The sequence below is a fragment of the Helianthus annuus genome, chromosome 17 (genome assembly GCF_002127325.2).
Source record: "Helianthus annuus cultivar XRQ/B chromosome 17, HanXRQr2.0-SUNRISE, whole genome shotgun sequence".
NCBI lineage: Eukaryota > Viridiplantae > Streptophyta > Magnoliopsida > Asterales > Asteraceae > Helianthus > Helianthus annuus.
In genome coordinates this window covers 47112313-47131753 of record NC_035449.2, presented here as the reverse complement: position 1 = coordinate 47131753, position 19441 = coordinate 47112313, and the positions used below count along the sequence as shown (strand labels likewise).

At 36.6% G+C, this 19441-nt stretch overlaps 1 protein-coding gene and 2 long non-coding RNA genes across 3 annotated transcripts; 2 read left to right on the top strand and 1 right to left on the bottom strand.

Moving 5' to 3' along the window:
• Positions 1–661: 661 nt before the first annotated feature.
• On the bottom strand, positions 662–8988 carry LOC110924148 (protein REDUCED WALL ACETYLATION 1). The gene is made up of 11 exons (XM_035986212.1): positions 8849–8988; positions 5141–5176; positions 4901–5038; positions 3903–4037; positions 3758–3814; positions 3593–3665; positions 3305–3463; positions 3013–3168; positions 1320–1415; positions 1252–1275; positions 662–682 (listed from the first exon to the last, which is right to left on the bottom strand). Exons 1-11 carry the CDS (start codon positions 8986–8988, stop codon positions 662–664), a joined length of 1035 nt encoding a protein of 344 aa, XP_035842105.1.
• A 2023-nt stretch (positions 8989–11011) lies between these two features.
• Positions 11012–12773, top strand: LOC110922705. Its single transcript, XR_002583402.2, has 3 exons — positions 11012–11127; positions 11752–11839; positions 12528–12773. It is a non-coding gene; the product is annotated as an uncharacterized LOC110922705 (long non-coding RNA).
• A 4426-nt stretch (positions 12774–17199) lies between these two features.
• LOC110922608 lies at positions 17200–18981 on the top strand. Its single transcript, XR_002583293.2, has 3 exons — positions 17200–17316; positions 17941–18028; positions 18736–18981. It is a non-coding gene; the product is annotated as an uncharacterized LOC110922608 (long non-coding RNA).
• Positions 18982–19441: the final 460 nt, after the last annotated feature.

Below are 19441 nucleotides of genomic sequence, written 5' to 3'. Positions count from 1 at the left end.
TCAAAAAAAAAATATCTCCTTTAACAATATTTACACAAATATTTTAATTATATAAATGTTAAACTACTAACGTAAATATTAGAGTACACTGAATACTTGAAATACATGAATAAGAAAAAATCACAAATCATTAAAGATTTCTTCAACCGACCTGGAATGGCTCTTTTCAACCCGGCCATCTTGCCCCCTCCGTATTCTATATTCTTCAATCTATATTGAAGTGAACGGAGGAACAATCAAGCTGAACATAATAAGCAACCAACGTAAGTTTATAAGAGTAAGATGCAATAATCTGAAGTTTTCATTGTAATTGCATAAATGAATCACCAAACAAACTAGCGATCTCCAACAAAATATTCGAGTTTCGGCCAATATTTGGGGCTGAAAACATTAAATTGTTGACCAAATAAGTAGCAGCAGATATTAAATCAACCTAGACATGCCAATTTCAAACAATTTGTTTAATAAAAGAATGTGATTTTTGATTGAACATCACTTACAAGTACATCAAATGGGTATGATTTTAGTTTAACTTAACATCAGATTTATCCATTATGCACTTAAAGTATATTGAAATCCAATATCACTTGAATCTCATCATAGGTTCATGAGCATCAGGAACAAAATGCAATTTTTTTACATCAGACATCTTCGAAAGCTTTCATTTAAGCTCACCAAAGAACTGCTCCAACAAAAAAAATTAAATCATTAGTGAAATGGTTAAATATTTGAAGTATAATTCAAAGACTACTTTTATATTTAATTTTACAAATGGTAAAATATACCTAATATTAAGTGGGTCAAGGTACAGGAATTAAAATGAATTTGGTTAAACAAGTCAAAATAAAGCGAAAAAAATATGAAACATGTCAAAATAAAGAAATTTAAATGAAAAGGGTCAAAAGTTTAGAGTTGATCGGTGATATCCACTGCAAGTGTTGGGTGAAATATAATGTTCAATATATCAATAACCAAACACCATGTTATTCAAACCATTCAACTAATGTAGTAAAAAAAGAAGATTGATCAATAAGGTGAAATATATGTGGAGTTGACTTTGTATACCACTAAAGAGTGATTAGGTCAAATGGTCGCCACAGAAAGGGTAACATGTGCATAGTACATAAAGGGAGACATGATTTAAGGGTTTTAACATACTGTGAAGCACGTAAAGAACACCATTCATTCTGGTATTCCACCATAACTTGTTACGACCCGTTATTGACCCGCCCGATACACCCATTCTCTTACCTTTAAAACAGCCACAACTTTTCTCTAGAACCATCAAGTTAACAAAAGTAAGAGAAGATATTACTAACCCTTTTATGCTCAAAGTCAACCAAACTACATGCTTGGGCTGCCACTTCAGTGCAACCATGAGAAATAGCAAAGCTTCCAGTGGAATCTGGATTAGGCTAGAGACAAAAAAAAGTCAAACTTACATGGGGGCAAAAAAATTAATATAAGTCTTGCAAAATGTATTGAATAGATGAACAAATGGTCATTATTTTTCAACCTAAAAATAGAATAGACCAAGAATTTTCTAACTTAAAAATAGTATAGACCAAGAATATAGGTTTCACATTGACTTCTTAATGCCATGTCTACTTTGAAGGTCATATGGGATGCCACATGTGCATCCTCCATTCATGGCCGGCCCTGAGGGTGGGTGGGGAGGACCACCGTCCAGGGCCCGATATTTCGAAGGGTACGTTATTTAAAAAAATCCGATATGTAAAAAAATAAATTAATAGAGTATACATGTACAAATACCAACATAGGCCCACTTACAACACTATTTTTATGGTTTAGATTAATTATTAGCTAACTGGCATTAGGTTTACACATTTAGTGAACCCAATACCTAAATTCGTTAAGGCCTAAGGGCACGTTTTTTCGAGCTCCAACAGGGTACACGAATTCTCAGGCACGACCCTGCCTCCATTAATTTGTTTAAGAAGTAAATTTAATGAGAGAAACAAAATTTCAAATGTCTCGGCATCAAAAGGGTTTTTTGGATGTGTCTGTAGCTTGAAGCAACATGTAATACAGTTATATATTTCATCCTTTTAATAAAAGGTACTTACTTTGTAAACAAACATCCAAAAACCCATATCAAAATCCAACACATCTGTGATTTAAAACATCACGACAACTATCAATATTTGCATACGGTAACTGTAAACTAAATAAAAAATATAAGGTAAATATACCTTTAAGTCTTACTCTTTTCTCAATAGAATTCACACCAACAGATGCATTGGCTCTTAATTGATGTTTATCATCAAATGCTTTAGTATAACATTGATGGATTGGCTCTTATTTATTTAACAGAACATTGGTTTATCTCACTCCAACAATAAAACAAAGTTAATAAACACTTTGCATTATGAAACATCAATAGAGAGAGAAAATTTAAAGAACTTTAAGTCCCGTGAATGAAGCCATTGTCCAGAAGTCTCCCAACTAAAAGTTGATTTTCCAAATGTTGGACATATTGGCATTTGCAACATGTAAAAAAGGTAATAATGTAAATTTATAAACTTAGAATAAAAACTAAAACAAACTAACTAATTAAAAAAACAAAGAGACAGATGTGAAGGCTCTAGAAAACAAAAAGAGTAACTTCAAGAATTATAGATAAGCGGATAATTGATCAAATGCTTAAAGTTAGGTGTAATTACGTAATTTACTTCTTTACTCACGTGAGAGTCAAGGGCATTGAAAAGGTCATCAAATACATCAAACACACTGAACCAAAAGTTTTAGCTTTTGCCCCATGCAAAAGTTCGCAATATGCAATGATTCGTCATGACCTACCAATGGAACAATATATTGGTAGTTGCACAGTCGTGTAGTACCACCATCTCAATTAGCTGGTCTCTCAACCTGCATAATTGACTCTTTTTTTCTCTTTCTTTTGTTTTTTTCATAGTTCTATTGACATGTGTGCTGTCATAATAGTTAATGTTATATTTTATAATAAGAAAAAAAAATTAAACTGATATAAACCTTTAACTTTAATGTAAATAAAGTGAGGACATGTGTGCGGATGTAATAGTATGAGAAGTTTCCGAAACCAGTCATCCAGACATATGCAGCGATAAACACACGGATAGCATTATATATCTCCGTAGCAGCAAAGTAATGATACATCAAAAAGAGAACCTGTCAAAATTACAGCAAAAACAATTTCACGATAACATGTTAGCTGGTATAGGTATTATGCAATGTATTGATAATTAGAAATACATTTAATATTAGCAAACATTAGTTCAGAGTAACAATATATAGAATTTCTTGCCTGCATCCATCCTTTCCACTCTTCTGTTTGATGTCGATTGAGGTAGAGTATCGATTTTCTAAAGAATGCTGACTTGTCACTATGTTTCTTAAGGGAAGTCATTGCTGAAACTATTATAAGAAGAGCGTATAGGAATAGGAAAAGATCGCGATTGTAGCTCTGCTCAAGAAAAAGTGCGTTAGCTAAAATGCACCAATTAACATCACACTTTAGGCTTACAAGATAATCATGATACTAATGTTATTATTTGAGCATAGAGAAAGTGCAAAATGGTAAATGAGATAGAACCTTTGTAGATTCAACAATCAAACTGGTGCGATCACATATGTAGAAATAAAACAAAATTCCACCAAATTCTGACCTGCATAAGGTTGTGAAAATCCAATATTACTAACTTGAAGATAAAATGAAGCTTTAATATAAATCTAGCACCAGCAAAGACTAATGGCTTACATTGCCCTCAAGGTTGCTCGATTCTCGAGCAAAAATGAATCCTCCATAGTCACAAATCTACAGGTAAAGACGTATAATCTGTGATGAGTAATAGGGCACAGAAATATGGAACAATAAAATATATCCACCAAATTGGTTGATTCACCTAATTAAGTTAGCTTTAATGGAAGCAGCAGGTTGTTTCAACGATGGTGATTTTGTGAGGCCTCCTTCCAATAAAACAGCTCGGTCATCTTCCTCCTTTTTGGTTTCCAATTCGACCAAATTATTGTCTGAATGACTACTCTCGGCGAAAAAAACATGTGTGAAGAAACACGGAACTAATTATAGGACTAATCAGTTGGTTTTATGTTTCTATCATGATGGTTAATCTTCTAATGATTATCTAAGCTTCGTCTTGAACGTCTAATCCTGCAAAACAGAACACCGTTACTCGTTAAGAGGGGAATATGGGGGTTTCCCTCTTAACCGGGCTCCGGCGTGAGAATAAGCGACTGCTTTGGGGAAGATAATAAAGTATTAAGTGTGAGAGTAGAGGGAATGGAATGTTTAACCTGTGAAGTGAGGTCTCTATTTATAGCCGGAGAGGTGTAAGGGGATGTGGGCTGATGGGCCTTGGGCCGGAAGGCGACAACATAGCGGATATGTTCCTTGTCTCACTGGTGTCGACCGTTAGTGGCTTCTAGAAGTTCTCCGGCGCTGGCGCGCCTTGATTGGAGCCACGTGTCGCCGTTGTCGGTCTTGTTGTCCTTCTGCCATCAGCAGACAAGTGAAGATCGTGGGGCAGGTGTCCCTGCCCTGTGATTGGTGCCACGTTGGCATCCTTCAGTACCTTTTGTCCCCTGCATGTCAGATGATCGTGGGGCACGATTGAGCAGGTCCAGAAGGACGCTGATTGGCTCTTTCCTTCGGCCACTTGTACTTTGTGTACTATCTGATACAGCCCCGCGTCGTTGCCTTGTAAGATTCTTGCTGACCACGTAGTTACCTCGCGCAGGGGTTATGGTGATTGTATGCTTCTTCAGGATGTTAAGTGTCATAATTGTGGTTTCTCTTGGTCGGACCTCGCGCCACCTTAATGGCATGTCACGCAGCTCGCGCGAGGTTGCTAATAAAATATATCCACCAAATTGATTGATTCACCTAATTAAGTTAGCTTTAATGGAAGCAGCAGGTTGTTTCAACGATGGTGATTTTGTGAGGCCTCCTTCCAATAAAACAGCTCGATCATCTTCCCCCTTTTTGGTTTCCAATTCGACCAAATTATTGTCTGGATAACTACTATCGGCGAAAAAAACATGTGAATTTTTAAAGATAAAAAAGTAATGTATCTACTCAGTTATTGAAATACGAAAAGGATAGACATAATCCTCAAATATATACATTCTAGTGGCAATGGTTAAATCCTGGCTACTACAACTGTTTGTACCAAAGAAAATAACTATAGCTACATGAAAAAACTAAAGCATACTACGTAAATATTGCGCAGATTAACAATCACCTAAAAAATCGCACCAACCTGAGTCAAAAGCAAAAAAATCAGATATTAAACAAAACAAATAAGTAAATCGAAAAAACTTGTAACAACATGCTCGAACAAAAGATTCAACACAACCAACTTTTGCCTACGTATACTGTCAATTTAGCTAATATCAACATCCGTCAACACCCTAAAACATTCAATGTCTTCAATCACTAACAGCTCTAATAATATCTGATTTCGAGATAGACAAAGTGAAGAGGATGATCTGTAACAACAGTTCTTTCACAACTCCCACAAATCTATATGCATATCAATGATTAGTTCCATACATACATACATACATACATACATACATACATACATACATACATACATACATACATACATACATACATACATACATACATACATACATACATACATACATACTACATACATACATACATACATACATACATACATACATACATACATACATACATACATACATACATACATACATACATACATACATACATACATACATACATACATACATACATACATACATACATACATACATACATACATACATACATACATACATACTACATACATACATACATACATACATCATACATACATACTACATACATACATACATACATACATAACATACATACATACATACATACATACATACATACATACATACATACATACATACATACATACATACATACATAACATACCATACATACATACATACATACATACATAATACATACATACATACATACATACATACATACATACATAACATACATACATACATACATACATACATACACATACATACATACATACATACATACATACATACATACATACATACATACATACATACATACATACATACATACATACATACATACATACATACATACATACATACATACATACATACATACATACATACATACATACATACATACATACATACATACATACATACATACACAATGGACAAAAATGGAAAAAAACGAACAAGAAAATATGGTAGAATCAAAGGAATTTAAGAGTAACATACATGGAGCAGATGCGACTGGTTTTGAATTAGGTGTTTCCGAGAATTGCCTGGATTGAAATCGGACAAAGACGCCATCTGTAACTGAAGTAATCAGATAAAATATGCAATTGAAAATTTCGAATGAAAAATGAGAATCGAGAGCTTCTAATCGGATTACATCATTAAAAATCCAAAGAAAACAAACCTTAGATGAAATTCGAATGATTGAGTTTTAGGGATTTCTGAAGTGGGTATGGCTAGGTACAATCGCTACTGATGAAGCCGTAGATGAGATTTAGGGTTGTAAAATTGAATGTGGGTGAAAGATGATAGCCTATAGAAATCAATTTGATTAGGTTTTGAGATTTAAAGAGAAATCAATTTGCATTCACTACAAAAAAATGCCATCTAGTGGCATGCAAAAAGTGCCACAGTAAAACAAGAAAGTGCCACTAAAGAACCTTGTAAGAATGGGCGGCACACAAAAAAAGTGCCACAAGAAGCGCTGACGCTAAAGCCTTTTAGCGGCACTTTTTCAATGTGTCGCACAAAGCTTTTAGGCTTTTAGTGGCACTTTTTTAGTACAAACTTTTGAGCTTTTAGTGGCACATATTTTTTGCCACAAAAATCACATCAAATTAAATGCCATTGACGTCTATCATATTAATTATAATTAATTACAATTATCATTTATTTACATTAAAAAGATAAAAACAAAATTGTAAAATGTAGAAATCATAAAATAATCACTTCAATTAAAAGTTCAATCAATCTTTCAAAGATTCCAAATGGCTAATAGGTGTCGATCTAAGTCTAATGATCAAACATATAACCCAAATAAACTAACATGTGTATGAATAAAAACTCAAAACCTCATTGTGTTCATGAATCTCTTTCACAATCTTCATGTGAGTTAAATAATCATCGTGTGTTTTCTTAGTAGTCATTGTCACACCCCCAAAATACCACTTAGGGAGTGTCCCTGATAGGCGTGTGACGTACCAGCAACGAGCCACTAATTACATAGAACCCATACATGAATTCTAAAATAAAGTTCTTGATTATTAATAAAACACCATCCAAGTTCAAAAGAAAACCAAAGTATTCAGCGGAAGCAAAATTAAACGAAGTTAAATAGTTTAAAAACCAATGTATAGTATCAAGAAATCAATAGCATTAATTCCCCCAGTCGACCCACGTCCACTCCAGCTACTCCAGACAGCAAGTTCCAATGCAAAACAGCTAACGACCTACAAGCATGCAAACAAGTGTGTCAGACAACGCTGGTGAGTTCAAAGTTTTGTTACCGAGTTTAGTTTATCAGATGTATATACAAAACAGTTTTCCAAATTGATTTGATGTTGTTATTAACTCGATTACCGAAATGGCTACAAGATGTGTTTGCCCAACCCCAATGTCTCTATCAAGACATTGGTCATGCTTTAAGGAAATTAGTTCACACCCGACCACCCTGGTACGGTGTGAGGGTGCCAAACCTAATAGCGCTATCAACTAATAACCTCGTTGCCTCCTCGGCAACTGTCGGTAGATGTAAGGGGTCTTATGTGATAGAAACTGAGTAATAATAACAAACATCCCAATAACTAGCATTCCTCCCTGGAACGTTACCCGATATCCCTCCAGGGATGCATGCTTGGAAAAAAAGAGGTGTAGGACTCAATCCTAAATGACTACTGAACTCCAAAGATACGTAACTCCAATCGGCACCAGAGTCGAATAAAACAGAAGCAAATATATCGTTTATCAAAAACGTACCAGTCACTACGTTGCCATCATTCCTAGCTTCCCCAGCTCCAATAGTGAACACCTCCCGCGTGCACCATTTCCCCCATTGCCCTCGTTGTTGTTGTTCTTGTTGTTATTGTTCCCAGCATTGTTGTCGTTATTGGCATTCTGATTCAGCTGAGGGCAATCCCGCTTGAAGTGGCCCTCATCCCCGCACTGGAAACACCCTTTCTTAACACCCTGATTCTGCTGTGGTTGTTGCCTTTGCTGTCGCTGGTGCTGTTGATTCTGCTGTTGCTGCTGTTTTGGCTGTGGGGCTCTACAGTCTTGGGCCTCATGGCCCACCTTTTCGCATCTACGACAAGTCCTGACACACTGCCCATAGTGATGATAGCCACACTTGTTGCACTGTGGCTTCTTTCCCACATAAGAACCCTGATTCTGATTGCTGCACTGGCCTTGATTAACTGAAGAAGACTGACTGAAACTACGGCTGTTGCTGTTATCAGGCCTTTTGTGAGATTGACCCGCACTGGTTGCTTTATTAGTGTCGTTCCACTTGCGTTTGTTATCACTGGCAGGTGTGGTGGCTGTAGCAGTCAAAGTAGTAGCCGAAATACGTGGTGGCAAGTTGCCACGTTCGACCTCTTGGTCAGTAATCTTATGTGCCAAACGAACGATACGGGGCAGATTGTCTAAGTTTGCAGCAGTAACGTACCCCTTAACAGCTGGTGCTAAGCCCTTAAGATACAACTCAATTCGACGAGGTGGGGGTCGAGACAAGTTAGGACATAAAGTTGATAAATCATTGGACCTCCTCGTATATGCTTCAATCTCAGACCCTTGAATTTCCAGATTGTAGTACTCATTCTCTAGTTTCTGTACCTCATCTCGAGGGCAATACTCCTCCCTCATCAACTCCTTAAAATCATCCCAAGTGGTAGCATTTGCCATTTCGATACCCAACATCTGAACCTGGGTATTCCACCATGTCAGGGCACCATCCTCGAGTGTGCCCGTAGCATACTTCACTCTGTCCCCAGCAGGACAGTTACACATCACGAATACCGATTCTGCCTTCTCAAACCATCGCAGGAGTCCTACAGCCCCTTCAGTCCCATTGAAGGTTTGTGGCTTACAATCCATGAACATCTTGAACGTACAAACAGGTGGAGCGGGTGGATTGTTTTGATTCGCAGGTTGACCTAAAATGAAAGAACGTACAATGCACAGATAAGATTCGAATATATAACGCAAGGATAGAAAGTAATTGGCACATATCGTACCAGCCTGGTAAGCCACTAAGGCTTCAGCTACACGAGTGTTGATCAAGTTGGTTAATTCGGCCTGCGTTATAGCAATGTGGCCACGTCCGCCACCTCGGCCTCCTCCACGTCCAATCATGATTCTATATAAGAGAAGGGAACTATCTTAAGGGTCGAAATGAGGTAAAAGCCAAGTATCAAGTTAAAATCTACAACTATCAAGTTTACACATAATAGGGCAGGATCCTTCTCACGTTCGTTAAGCCTTACTGGGACTTACATTATTATTATGTGTGCACCCATAGTAATAAGGTAATTTGCATGCTCATCTCAGTGCCTCTTAACTTGCGCTAAAAGTTTCCCCCGCATTCAAATAGCCAAGCAGTGGGTACTACAGGATTATGATTCACAAAAGTCGAAGGGTTGTGTCACACTATTAAGTCACCATAGTAGCTAATATATCGTTTTGTGCAAACTGTAAGTGTATGACTACTAAACAAGTAATGCATAAAGTAAACAGAAGACGAACCTTGCAATCTGGAGCTGAGTGTCATGGTCGATTTTCGAAGTTGTTTGGTTATAGTCTGGTTTTATAAAAACGTTTTAAAAACCAAGTTCACTATAACCAGTGGCTCTGATACCAAACTGTCACACCCCCAAAATACCACTTAGGGAGTGTCCCTGATAGGCGTGTGACGTACCAGCAACGAGCCACTAATTACATAGAACCCATACATGAATTCTAAAATAAAGTTCTTGATTATTAATAAAACACCATCCAAGTTCAAAAGAAAACCAAAGTATTCAGCGGAAGCAAAATTAAACGAAGTTAAATAGTTTAAAAACCAATGTATAGTATCAAGAAATCAATAGCATTAATTCCCCCAGTCGACCCATGTCTACTCCAGCTACTCCAGACAACAAGTTTCAATGCAAAACAGCTAACGACCTACAAGCATGCAAACAAGTGTGTCAGACAACGCTGGTGAGTTCAAAGTTTTGTTACCGAGTTTAGTTTATCAGATGTATATACAAAACAGTTTTCCAAATTGATTTGATGTTGTTATTAACTCGATTACCGAAATGGCTACAAGATGTGTTTGCCCAACCCCAATGTCTCTATCAAAACATTGGTCATGCTTTAAGGAAATTAGTTCACGTCCGACCACCCTGGTACGGTGTGAGGGTGTCAAACCTAATAGCGCTATCAACTAATAACCTCGTTACCTCCTCGGCAACTGTCGGTAGATGTAAGGGGTCTTATGTGATAGAAACTGAGTAATAATAACAAACATCCCAATAACTAGCATTCCTCCCTGGAACGTTACCCGATATCCCTCCCGGGATGCATGCTTGGAAAAAAGAGCAGCGAACTCACCTTCGGTTTGCTCGGTAAGATTAAATATCTTGTTTATTAGTCGAACATGTAACACCCCAAAAACGGGTTTGGTAATTTAGACCCGGTTACTATTAAGAAACGGGTAAGGTACCGTTAATGAGAAAAGTTAACCTGAAAAATGAGGATTTACTAGGAATAATTAACCTAGTTGATTATTGGTCTCGTTAGTAGTAAGAGAAGAGTTGAAGCCTTATTTAATTAAAACGAAACATGAGGGACCAAAGTGAACAACTTGAAAGTTGTTGTGTTAAAAGAAAACAACACACACACATACACACACATCGTGTGTGTGTTCATGAACGAGCATGGAAAGCTCCCATGGAGCCAAAACCCTAAACTTCATCAAAATCTCCAAATTGAAAGGCTAAACGAAGCCCAAATTCACAACCGAGCATGAATTAACGATCACCTTCACAAGGGGATCATAAGGTATGTCTTAAAACTTAGATTTGGTGATCTTGTCTGAAGTGGGTTATGATCAATCCATGAAATTGTATGAAATTAAGCATGTAGAGGTGTTAGAAACACCAAATAGAACTTGTGTTATGAATAATTTCAAGTAATTGGGTGATTTAGAATGAAACCCATTGCTTGAGTGTGAAGATGATGATCATGATGAACTTGAAGATGTTATAGTGTAATCTTGTGTTGTATAAGGTGTTGTATGATAGACTAAGATAGTTAAACTTGAAATGAAATTTATGATTATGAGATTTTGTTTGAATGTGATAGTTCATAAGATGAAATAAGGAAGAACATGCTTAAAACACTTGTACATTATGCTTAGGAAGTAGTACGCACGCCAAGTGTTTGATGAAATGTCTAAAAGACAATAATAAGTGAAATTGTATGCAAGTAATGGGTAAACATATATAGTTCATGCGAAGATTATGTAGGGATGATGTCTAGTATGCCATATGCTTGTTTAAATGGATTAATGATGTTGAGTATGCTTTATGTAGGTCGTGTGTTAGATGTGAATTTGATATGGTTGTTCATAAGTATAAGCATATATGCTAATAAGAATGTGAATGTAATGACATGAGTGTATAGGAATCATGTCAAGATGGATGGGAGCGTTGAAGGCTAACGGGCTACGAAGACTCAATCAAATAAGCGAACGCAAATACGGGCGCGCAAGGTAAGTGAATTCCGAACTTACACTTTGGATGTAAAATGTATTGTAGTATAATGATTATTGTGAATCATGTGGGAAAGTATGATACAATGGAAGTGATAAGGTAAGTTTATGGTAAATGTGTCGAAAATGGTTAAGAAATAGTTTCTATTAAGTATAGGTAAGAAAGAAGCTTACATGATGGTATTATGCATAAAGATGAAATAAGTAGTTATACGCGTAGGTATGGGTTAGTTTGTAAGTAAGTAATTGGGAATCATAGGAGAGTATGACTATAAACTCGTAAGTATGGAGAATTACGTGTATGCAAATTACATGTATAGACTTGTGTGTTTAGGATTGAAAGGAATATTGTGTAGGATGTAAGTTGTAAGCATAGGTACAAATAGAAAGGGTATGTATGCATGAATTGGAATTTAGTTATATGTACAAATGAGTGAGACTTGTTATGCATATACCTGGATATGTTTGTACGAATGAAATCTAATGATGCTAACCGTTTTCCTATTTAGAATGAAATAAGGAATGCAGGTATACTAGTGTTGGAAGTTGAAGGTAGGCGCCGAAATCCAATGCGGGTGGTTTGAACGGATGGATGAATGGACTAACATAAGCGAAAGCATGACACGTTAATTCCTAATTATGCATGTTTAAATTTTATATATGATGTGATTGTACGTGATGTCTGCAGGTTGTACAGAACGGTGGATTCTCATCATGAAGTGTAAAAGGTTGAAGATCGAGTCAAGAGATGGATTGTACATGTGGGTGCATGGTCACGAAAATTAATAGTAGTATGTCCGATTTTTATAAATCTTTAGAAAGCATTAATGTATTTAATGTAAAAGAGTGATTTAATGTAATTCTAAGTATGTTAGAATGAATATGATGAAAGGAAATTTTTAAGTTCGTATTTCCGCTGCAACTTTTGGTTAAAGCGTTATAGGGCGTTACAAGTTGGTATCAGAGCCTAGGTTTGAGTGAAATCAAGTATAAATAAGTGAGTACTTGAACTCAAACCCGTGTGCTCTTGTGACTAATGACCTGTACAATCCGAGACTCGATCAAGACCGAAAGGTAAGATTTAATATAAGTATGTATGTGAGAGGTTACTAACAATGATGAATATTGAAAGGTGAGCTTGTTGGAAAATGAGGACGTTCTGCAGCTGCGGGTTAGTAAGAAGGCTAAGGCGTGTGATATGTGAGGAAAAAAAAATGGACCCCAGGTACACAAATTTTAAATTTGGTAAGTAACGGTATGTAGCATACCCTTATGTAAGAGGGTGAAGTCCTTGAAGGATTCATATGAGTGTGGCACGAACTTAAGACCGGTTCCCTGGACATAAAGTGCTAATTCTCATGAAGGCACGAGACTAGTATGTGGATTGCATGCCTGGCTAGTGTGCAAAAAGCATAGGACGCTCGTGAGACCTTGAGAAACACCACGGGTATGTCCGGACGAACTGGGATAGGGGTCGTGTGGGAGGGAAAAAGGGGTCCAACAATTCTTTATGAATCGGGTTGAACATGAGAAAGAATGGAAAGTATGAATGAAAGGTTTGAATTCGTGAATGAATTCAAACATGAATAGAATGAAAAGAATGGAAGGAATGAATGAAAGTTTGAATCCGGGGGTGAATACGGATCAAAGCTATGAAGAATGGAAGGAAGGAATGAACGGATCAAGTTCGCGGAAAAAGTATAATTCGATGCAAGGTAAGTAAAGTTTACGCTCATTTCGTAGAATACTTATTTGTTTTATGGGTGGTAAGTACGTTAAGGTGAATTTGAAATACGAGGCTCCGACACGAAATGATACGGGCCGGAGCGAGTGAAGATGATAAAGACCATGCTTAATGGTAAAAAGGGGTAAAATGGTAATTTAGCCATGGAATGACGAAGGTACAATGAGTTTTGAAAGATTTTGATATGATGTATGCCATAATGAAAATAATAAGGGTAAGACGGTAAATTAGTTATATGTAGGTAAATGTATAGGGAAATTCAAAAAGGGCACCCTGTGGCGTAAGCAATGATGGGTTGAATGCGTAAGGGAAAGGTTTAAGGATTATGACCATAGGGTGAAAATCCGTAGTGAGTCAAATGAGAGAATTAGTAAGTAAATACCACTTCATTTTCAATGCAAAAAGGTTTAGGTCGTTTAGACCAAATGGGTCAATTAATGATGATATAATCATTTGACGATGATGACTAATGAACGTTCGATGAGTTTTATGTTCACAGGATGGATAGCGTATGGAAATTTTGTTGCTATTAATTAGTAATAAAAAAAATGCAAGGTACTAAGCGGGTCAATGCCTTGACTCGAGCCAGGTATGTGTAAGTAAAGTTTTAGTAAAGATGTGTGATTTTGGTCAATTACGTAGTTGAAAGTCCCTCTTCGTAAAAGAAGGGCTAAAATTGACCAAAACGCCCTCGAAAGGCAAATTGGGTAAACGACCCTTAAAGGTAGTTTGGAAATATGTTTTATAAATGAATGAACCTTTTTGGTCGCGAAGAGGTGAAAGGTATATGCCCTTTTGCTTAATGCCTTGTAATGGGCATTTTTCGTAAATTGTCAAACCGAAGGGTAAAATGTGGAATATTAGATTTTAGCAAGGTAGATCCACCACGGATATAGTTGTGGTGTAATACGAAAGAAGTCTTAGTGTGAAAATAAGAGGCATGAAAAGTACAAGCGAGATTCAGGTTAAGTGCTTAAACCTCATTAAACGGGTCGAATAACTCATAAGGATTATTAAGCCGAAAACTTATAAGTTAAGACTTTTCTTAATCCGGACGTAGAATTTTGAGTCCATATGAAAGGGGACCAAGTTTTGGTCAGGTAGGTAGAAACGGGAGGTTAATCGGGTAAGCGGTTCAAAAGTTATGCGCGTTTAAGTATGCAAGAACGGCGGAAAAATCTGTTGATGTGCAGGTTCCACCGTAAATTACGGTGGGTACCGTAATTTACGGTGGGAACTGGGGACAAATGTTGCACCGTAAGACAGGAGGTTTCCACCGTAGCAAGGTTGCCACCGTAAGTTACGGTAGGTACCGTAATTTACGGTGGAGGTCAAATTTGAGCAAAAATGTATAAGACATTGTGTAATCATTTTGGGATGCACCTTTTGGCCGAAATCAAGTTCTGATGCATTTTTGATAAAGGACTTTTGCCCAAAATAAAAATTTTCCAAGCTGACCTGACCCCAGCTAGGGGCTCTGCCCCTTGGACCCCGCCAGGGGCTGCCGCCCCTTGGACCCCACTTCTCTCAGGGGCGCTGCCCCCGAACCCCCGTTAGTATAGGAAGGTACATACGTACGTATGAGTTATGTATGAACGTATGCAAGTATGAAGTAATGTATGAAAGATATGCATGTATGAAGTTACATAGTAATGTATGCACGTATGAGGTTATGTATGATTGTATGTGTATATGTAGAGATGAAGTAACATATGAACGTATGTGGATATGTATGAAGTAGGCATGAATGTATGAACGTATGCATGAAGAAAGAATTATCGTCCATGAAGGTACGAGGAGTATGTATGAATGTATGCATGTACGTAGAGGTGTAGGAATGTATGTAGGTGTGTATATATATATATATATATATGTATGAATATATGCACGTGTGAAAGCATGTACGAATGTATGATTTAGATACGTTTGAGTATTAACGTTATTAATCGTGTTCCCGTTGAGAAAGTAGTGTAATGCAAGTACGAGAACATTGAATGCATGAGGAATTGAAGTTGATATCGGAAAGGGTAAAGTTACGTTATGCTACGAATTGAACCAATTATGAACCTTGTAAGGGTTTTATGAGTATGAATATGTTATCATATTTAAAGTGTTGAATATGTTATGGAAGGATGCTCACGATGAGAGCTCATTTTGCTGACGAATGAAATCAATCTGGTTAGAGGTCAATAAAGGAATGAAATCTTAGTTCAATCTTAAAGTATTCAGTAACGCCCATATGTATGAATGTATTAAGGTATGAAGGGACCTATGAATGTATGCATATTTGAAGAGATGTAGGGAGGTGTGTATGTATACAAGTAGGACTGTATGAAGATATGAAGATATGAAGATACGTATGAATGTACGTATGTATGTAGAGAGAGATAGGGATGGTATGAATGTATGTAATAAATGTATGAAGGTACGTATGAGTGTGTGCATTATATAACGATAAGTAAGCATGTAAACATGTACGTATAGATGTGTTATTGTTGCAAGTATGTTTTCGGTGTTTGTAAATAGATGTATGCGTGTACATATATAAACGTATGTAAGTATGTATTAAATGGGATTGAATGTGCACAAAGGAATAAAGCTTGTATGTATGAACATACGTGTGAGTGTACGTACATGAGTATACCCAGTAGCATGTAACGTTAATAGATGTAGAATGATGTTAACCTTAGGGCTAAGCAAGTATGGGTGACTCTGAAATGGTAGTTTTGTTGTGATAACGAAACAAGAACTAAAGGCTATACATTGTATGTATGGAATGTAATCTTAAAAGATGAGATAAAGGTATAATATTCGTTGTAAACGGATGATATGAATGTATGTATTATTACAAGTTTGAAGAAGTATGCATATTGACCTGTTACTAACAGGTAAAAAGGATATGTGCCAGCATGGACTATTGTAATGAGTATTTGTGCGATGAAAGCAAGAGTGGCATGTCCAACATGATTTATGAATAAAAGTAGAAATAATCGAGTTGTTATGATCAATGAACGCATGGAAGTATTATGCTCGATTCAAGAAAGTAAGGATAGGACGTACGGTTATATGTGTTCATGAATGAGGCATTTTTATAAGGTATGAGTACATTCTTGTCATGGTATGTATTTTGAATGAAATGAATGAATAAATATGTAGTGATGGATACCACTAAGGAACTAACATAAGGCAGGAATTTGGAATCTAAGGATGTATGAGCATATTTCAGAATTGTGTTACATAGAAGGAACGGTAAGTAAAGGGTTGTGGTCCAGTGGAAGTAAGCAAGGTTTCGGGGACGAAACCTCTTTTAAGGGGGGGGGGGGGTAGACTTGTAACGCCCCAAAAACGGGTTTGGTAATTTAGACCCGGTTACTATTAAGAAACGGGTAAGGTACCGTTAATGAGAAAAGTTAACCTGAAAAATGAGGATTTACTAGGAATAATTAACCTAGTTGATTATTGGTCTCGTTAGTAGTAAGAGAAGAGTTGAAGCCTTATTTAATTAAAACGAAACATGAGGGACCAAAGTGAACAACTTGAAAGTTGTTGTGTTAAAAGAAAACAACACACACACATACACACACATCGTGTGTGTGTTCATGAACGAGCAGGGAAAGCTCCCATGGAGCCAAAACCCTAAACTTCATCAAAATCTCCAAATTGAAAGGCTAAACGAAGCCCAAATTCACAACCAAGCATGAATTAACGATCACCTTCACAAGGGGATCATAAGGTATGTCTTAAAACTTAGATTTGGTGATCTTGTCTGAAGTGGGTTATGATCAATCCATGAAATTGTATGAAATTAAGCATGTAGAGGTGTTAGAAACACCAAATAGAACTTGTGTTATGAATAATTTCAAGTAATTGGGTGATTTAGAATGAAACCCATTGCTTGAGTGTGAAGATGATGATCATGATGAACTTGAAGATGTTATAGTGTAATCTTGTGTTGTATAAGGTGTTGTATGATAGACTAAGATAGTTAAACTTGAAATGAAATTTATGATTATGAGATTTTGTTTGAATGTGATAGTTCATAAGATGAAATAAGGAAGAACATGCTTAAAACACTTGTACATTATGCTTAGGAAGTAGTACGCACGCCAAGTGTTTGATGAAATGTCTAAAAGACAATAATAAGTGAAATTGTATGCAAGTAATGGGTAAACATATATAGTTCATGCGAAGATTATGTAGGGATGATGTCTAGTATGCCATATGCTTGTTTAAATGGATTAATGATGTTGAGTATGCTTTATGTAGGTCGTGTGTTAGATGTGAATTTGATATGGTTGTTCATAAGTATAAGCATATATGCTAATAAGAATGTGAATGTAATGACATGAGTGTATAGGAATCATGTCAAGATGGATGGGAGCGTTGAAGGCTAACGGGCTACGAAGACTCAATCAAATAAGCGAACGCAAATACGGGCGCGCAAGGTAAGTGAATTCCGAACTTACACTTTGGATGTAAAATGTATTGTAGTATAATGATTATTGTGAATCATGTGGGAAAGTATGATACAATGGAAGTGATAAGGTAAGTTTATGGTAAATGTGTCGAAAATGGTTAAGAAATAGTTTCTATTAAGTATAGGTAAGAAAGAAGCTTACATGATGGTATTATGCATAAAGATGAAATAAGTAGTTATACGCGTAGGTATGGGTTAGTTTGTAAGTAAGTAATTGGGAATCATAGGAGAGTATGACTATAAACTCGTAAGTATGGAGAATTACGTGTATGCAAATTACATGTATAGACTTGTGTGTTTAGGATTGAGAGGAATATTGTGTAGGATGTAAGTTGTAAGTATAGGTACAAATAGAAAGGGTATGTATGCATGAATTGGAATTTAGTTATATGTACAAATGAGTGAGACTTGTTATGCATATACCTGGATATGTTCGTACGAATGAAATCTAATGATGCTAACCGTTTTCCTATTTAGAATGAAATAAGGAATGCAGGTATACTAGTGTTGGAAGTTGAAGGTAGGCGCCGAAATCCAATGCGGGTGGTTTGAACGGATGGATGAATGGACTAACATAAGCGAAAGCATGACACGTTAATGCCTAATTATGCATGTTTAAATTTTATATATGATGACACCGTTTGCTAATGATGTGATTGTACGTGATGTCTGCAGGTTGTACAGAACGGTGGATTCTCATCATGAAGTGTAAAAGGTTGAAGATCGAGTCAAGAGATGGATTGTACATGTGGGTGCATGGTCACGAAAATTAATAGTAGTATGTCCGATTTTTATAAATCTTTAGAAAGCATTAATGTATTTAATGTAAAAGAGTGATTTAATGTAATTCTAAGTATGTTAGAATGAATATGATGAAAGGAAATTTTTAAGTTCGTATTTCCGCTGCAACTTTTGGTTAAAGCGTTATAGGGCGTTACAGAACAAAACACGCCCTAACAGGGTTACCGATAACAGTCAGTTCTACGTACACATACATCACATATTTCACGTACAACAAGCTACGTATTCCTTATTCTCATATCACACACTCAAGATACACGTAGCACACACATAAAGTTCAAACCATAGGAGTCAGTTAAGTAGTCTCTAATGTATACTCATTTCATATCATATCTTATCACAATTAGTTCAGTTAACATATAATTACACACATTAGTGGTGACAAATCTAACGATTGCCTAGCCTCATTGTGTCCACTAAAAAGGTGCAACCCATGATTCCGTTAAATAGTTCACCACCCAACATGTAATTCTCCTAAGCGTGACCCACGTAATTCTAGACCAATATTCTGTTGGTTCCTACTCGACCCACTCACCAGCCCAATACTTCCTTCATGTTACAACTACATCTATTGGCCCAG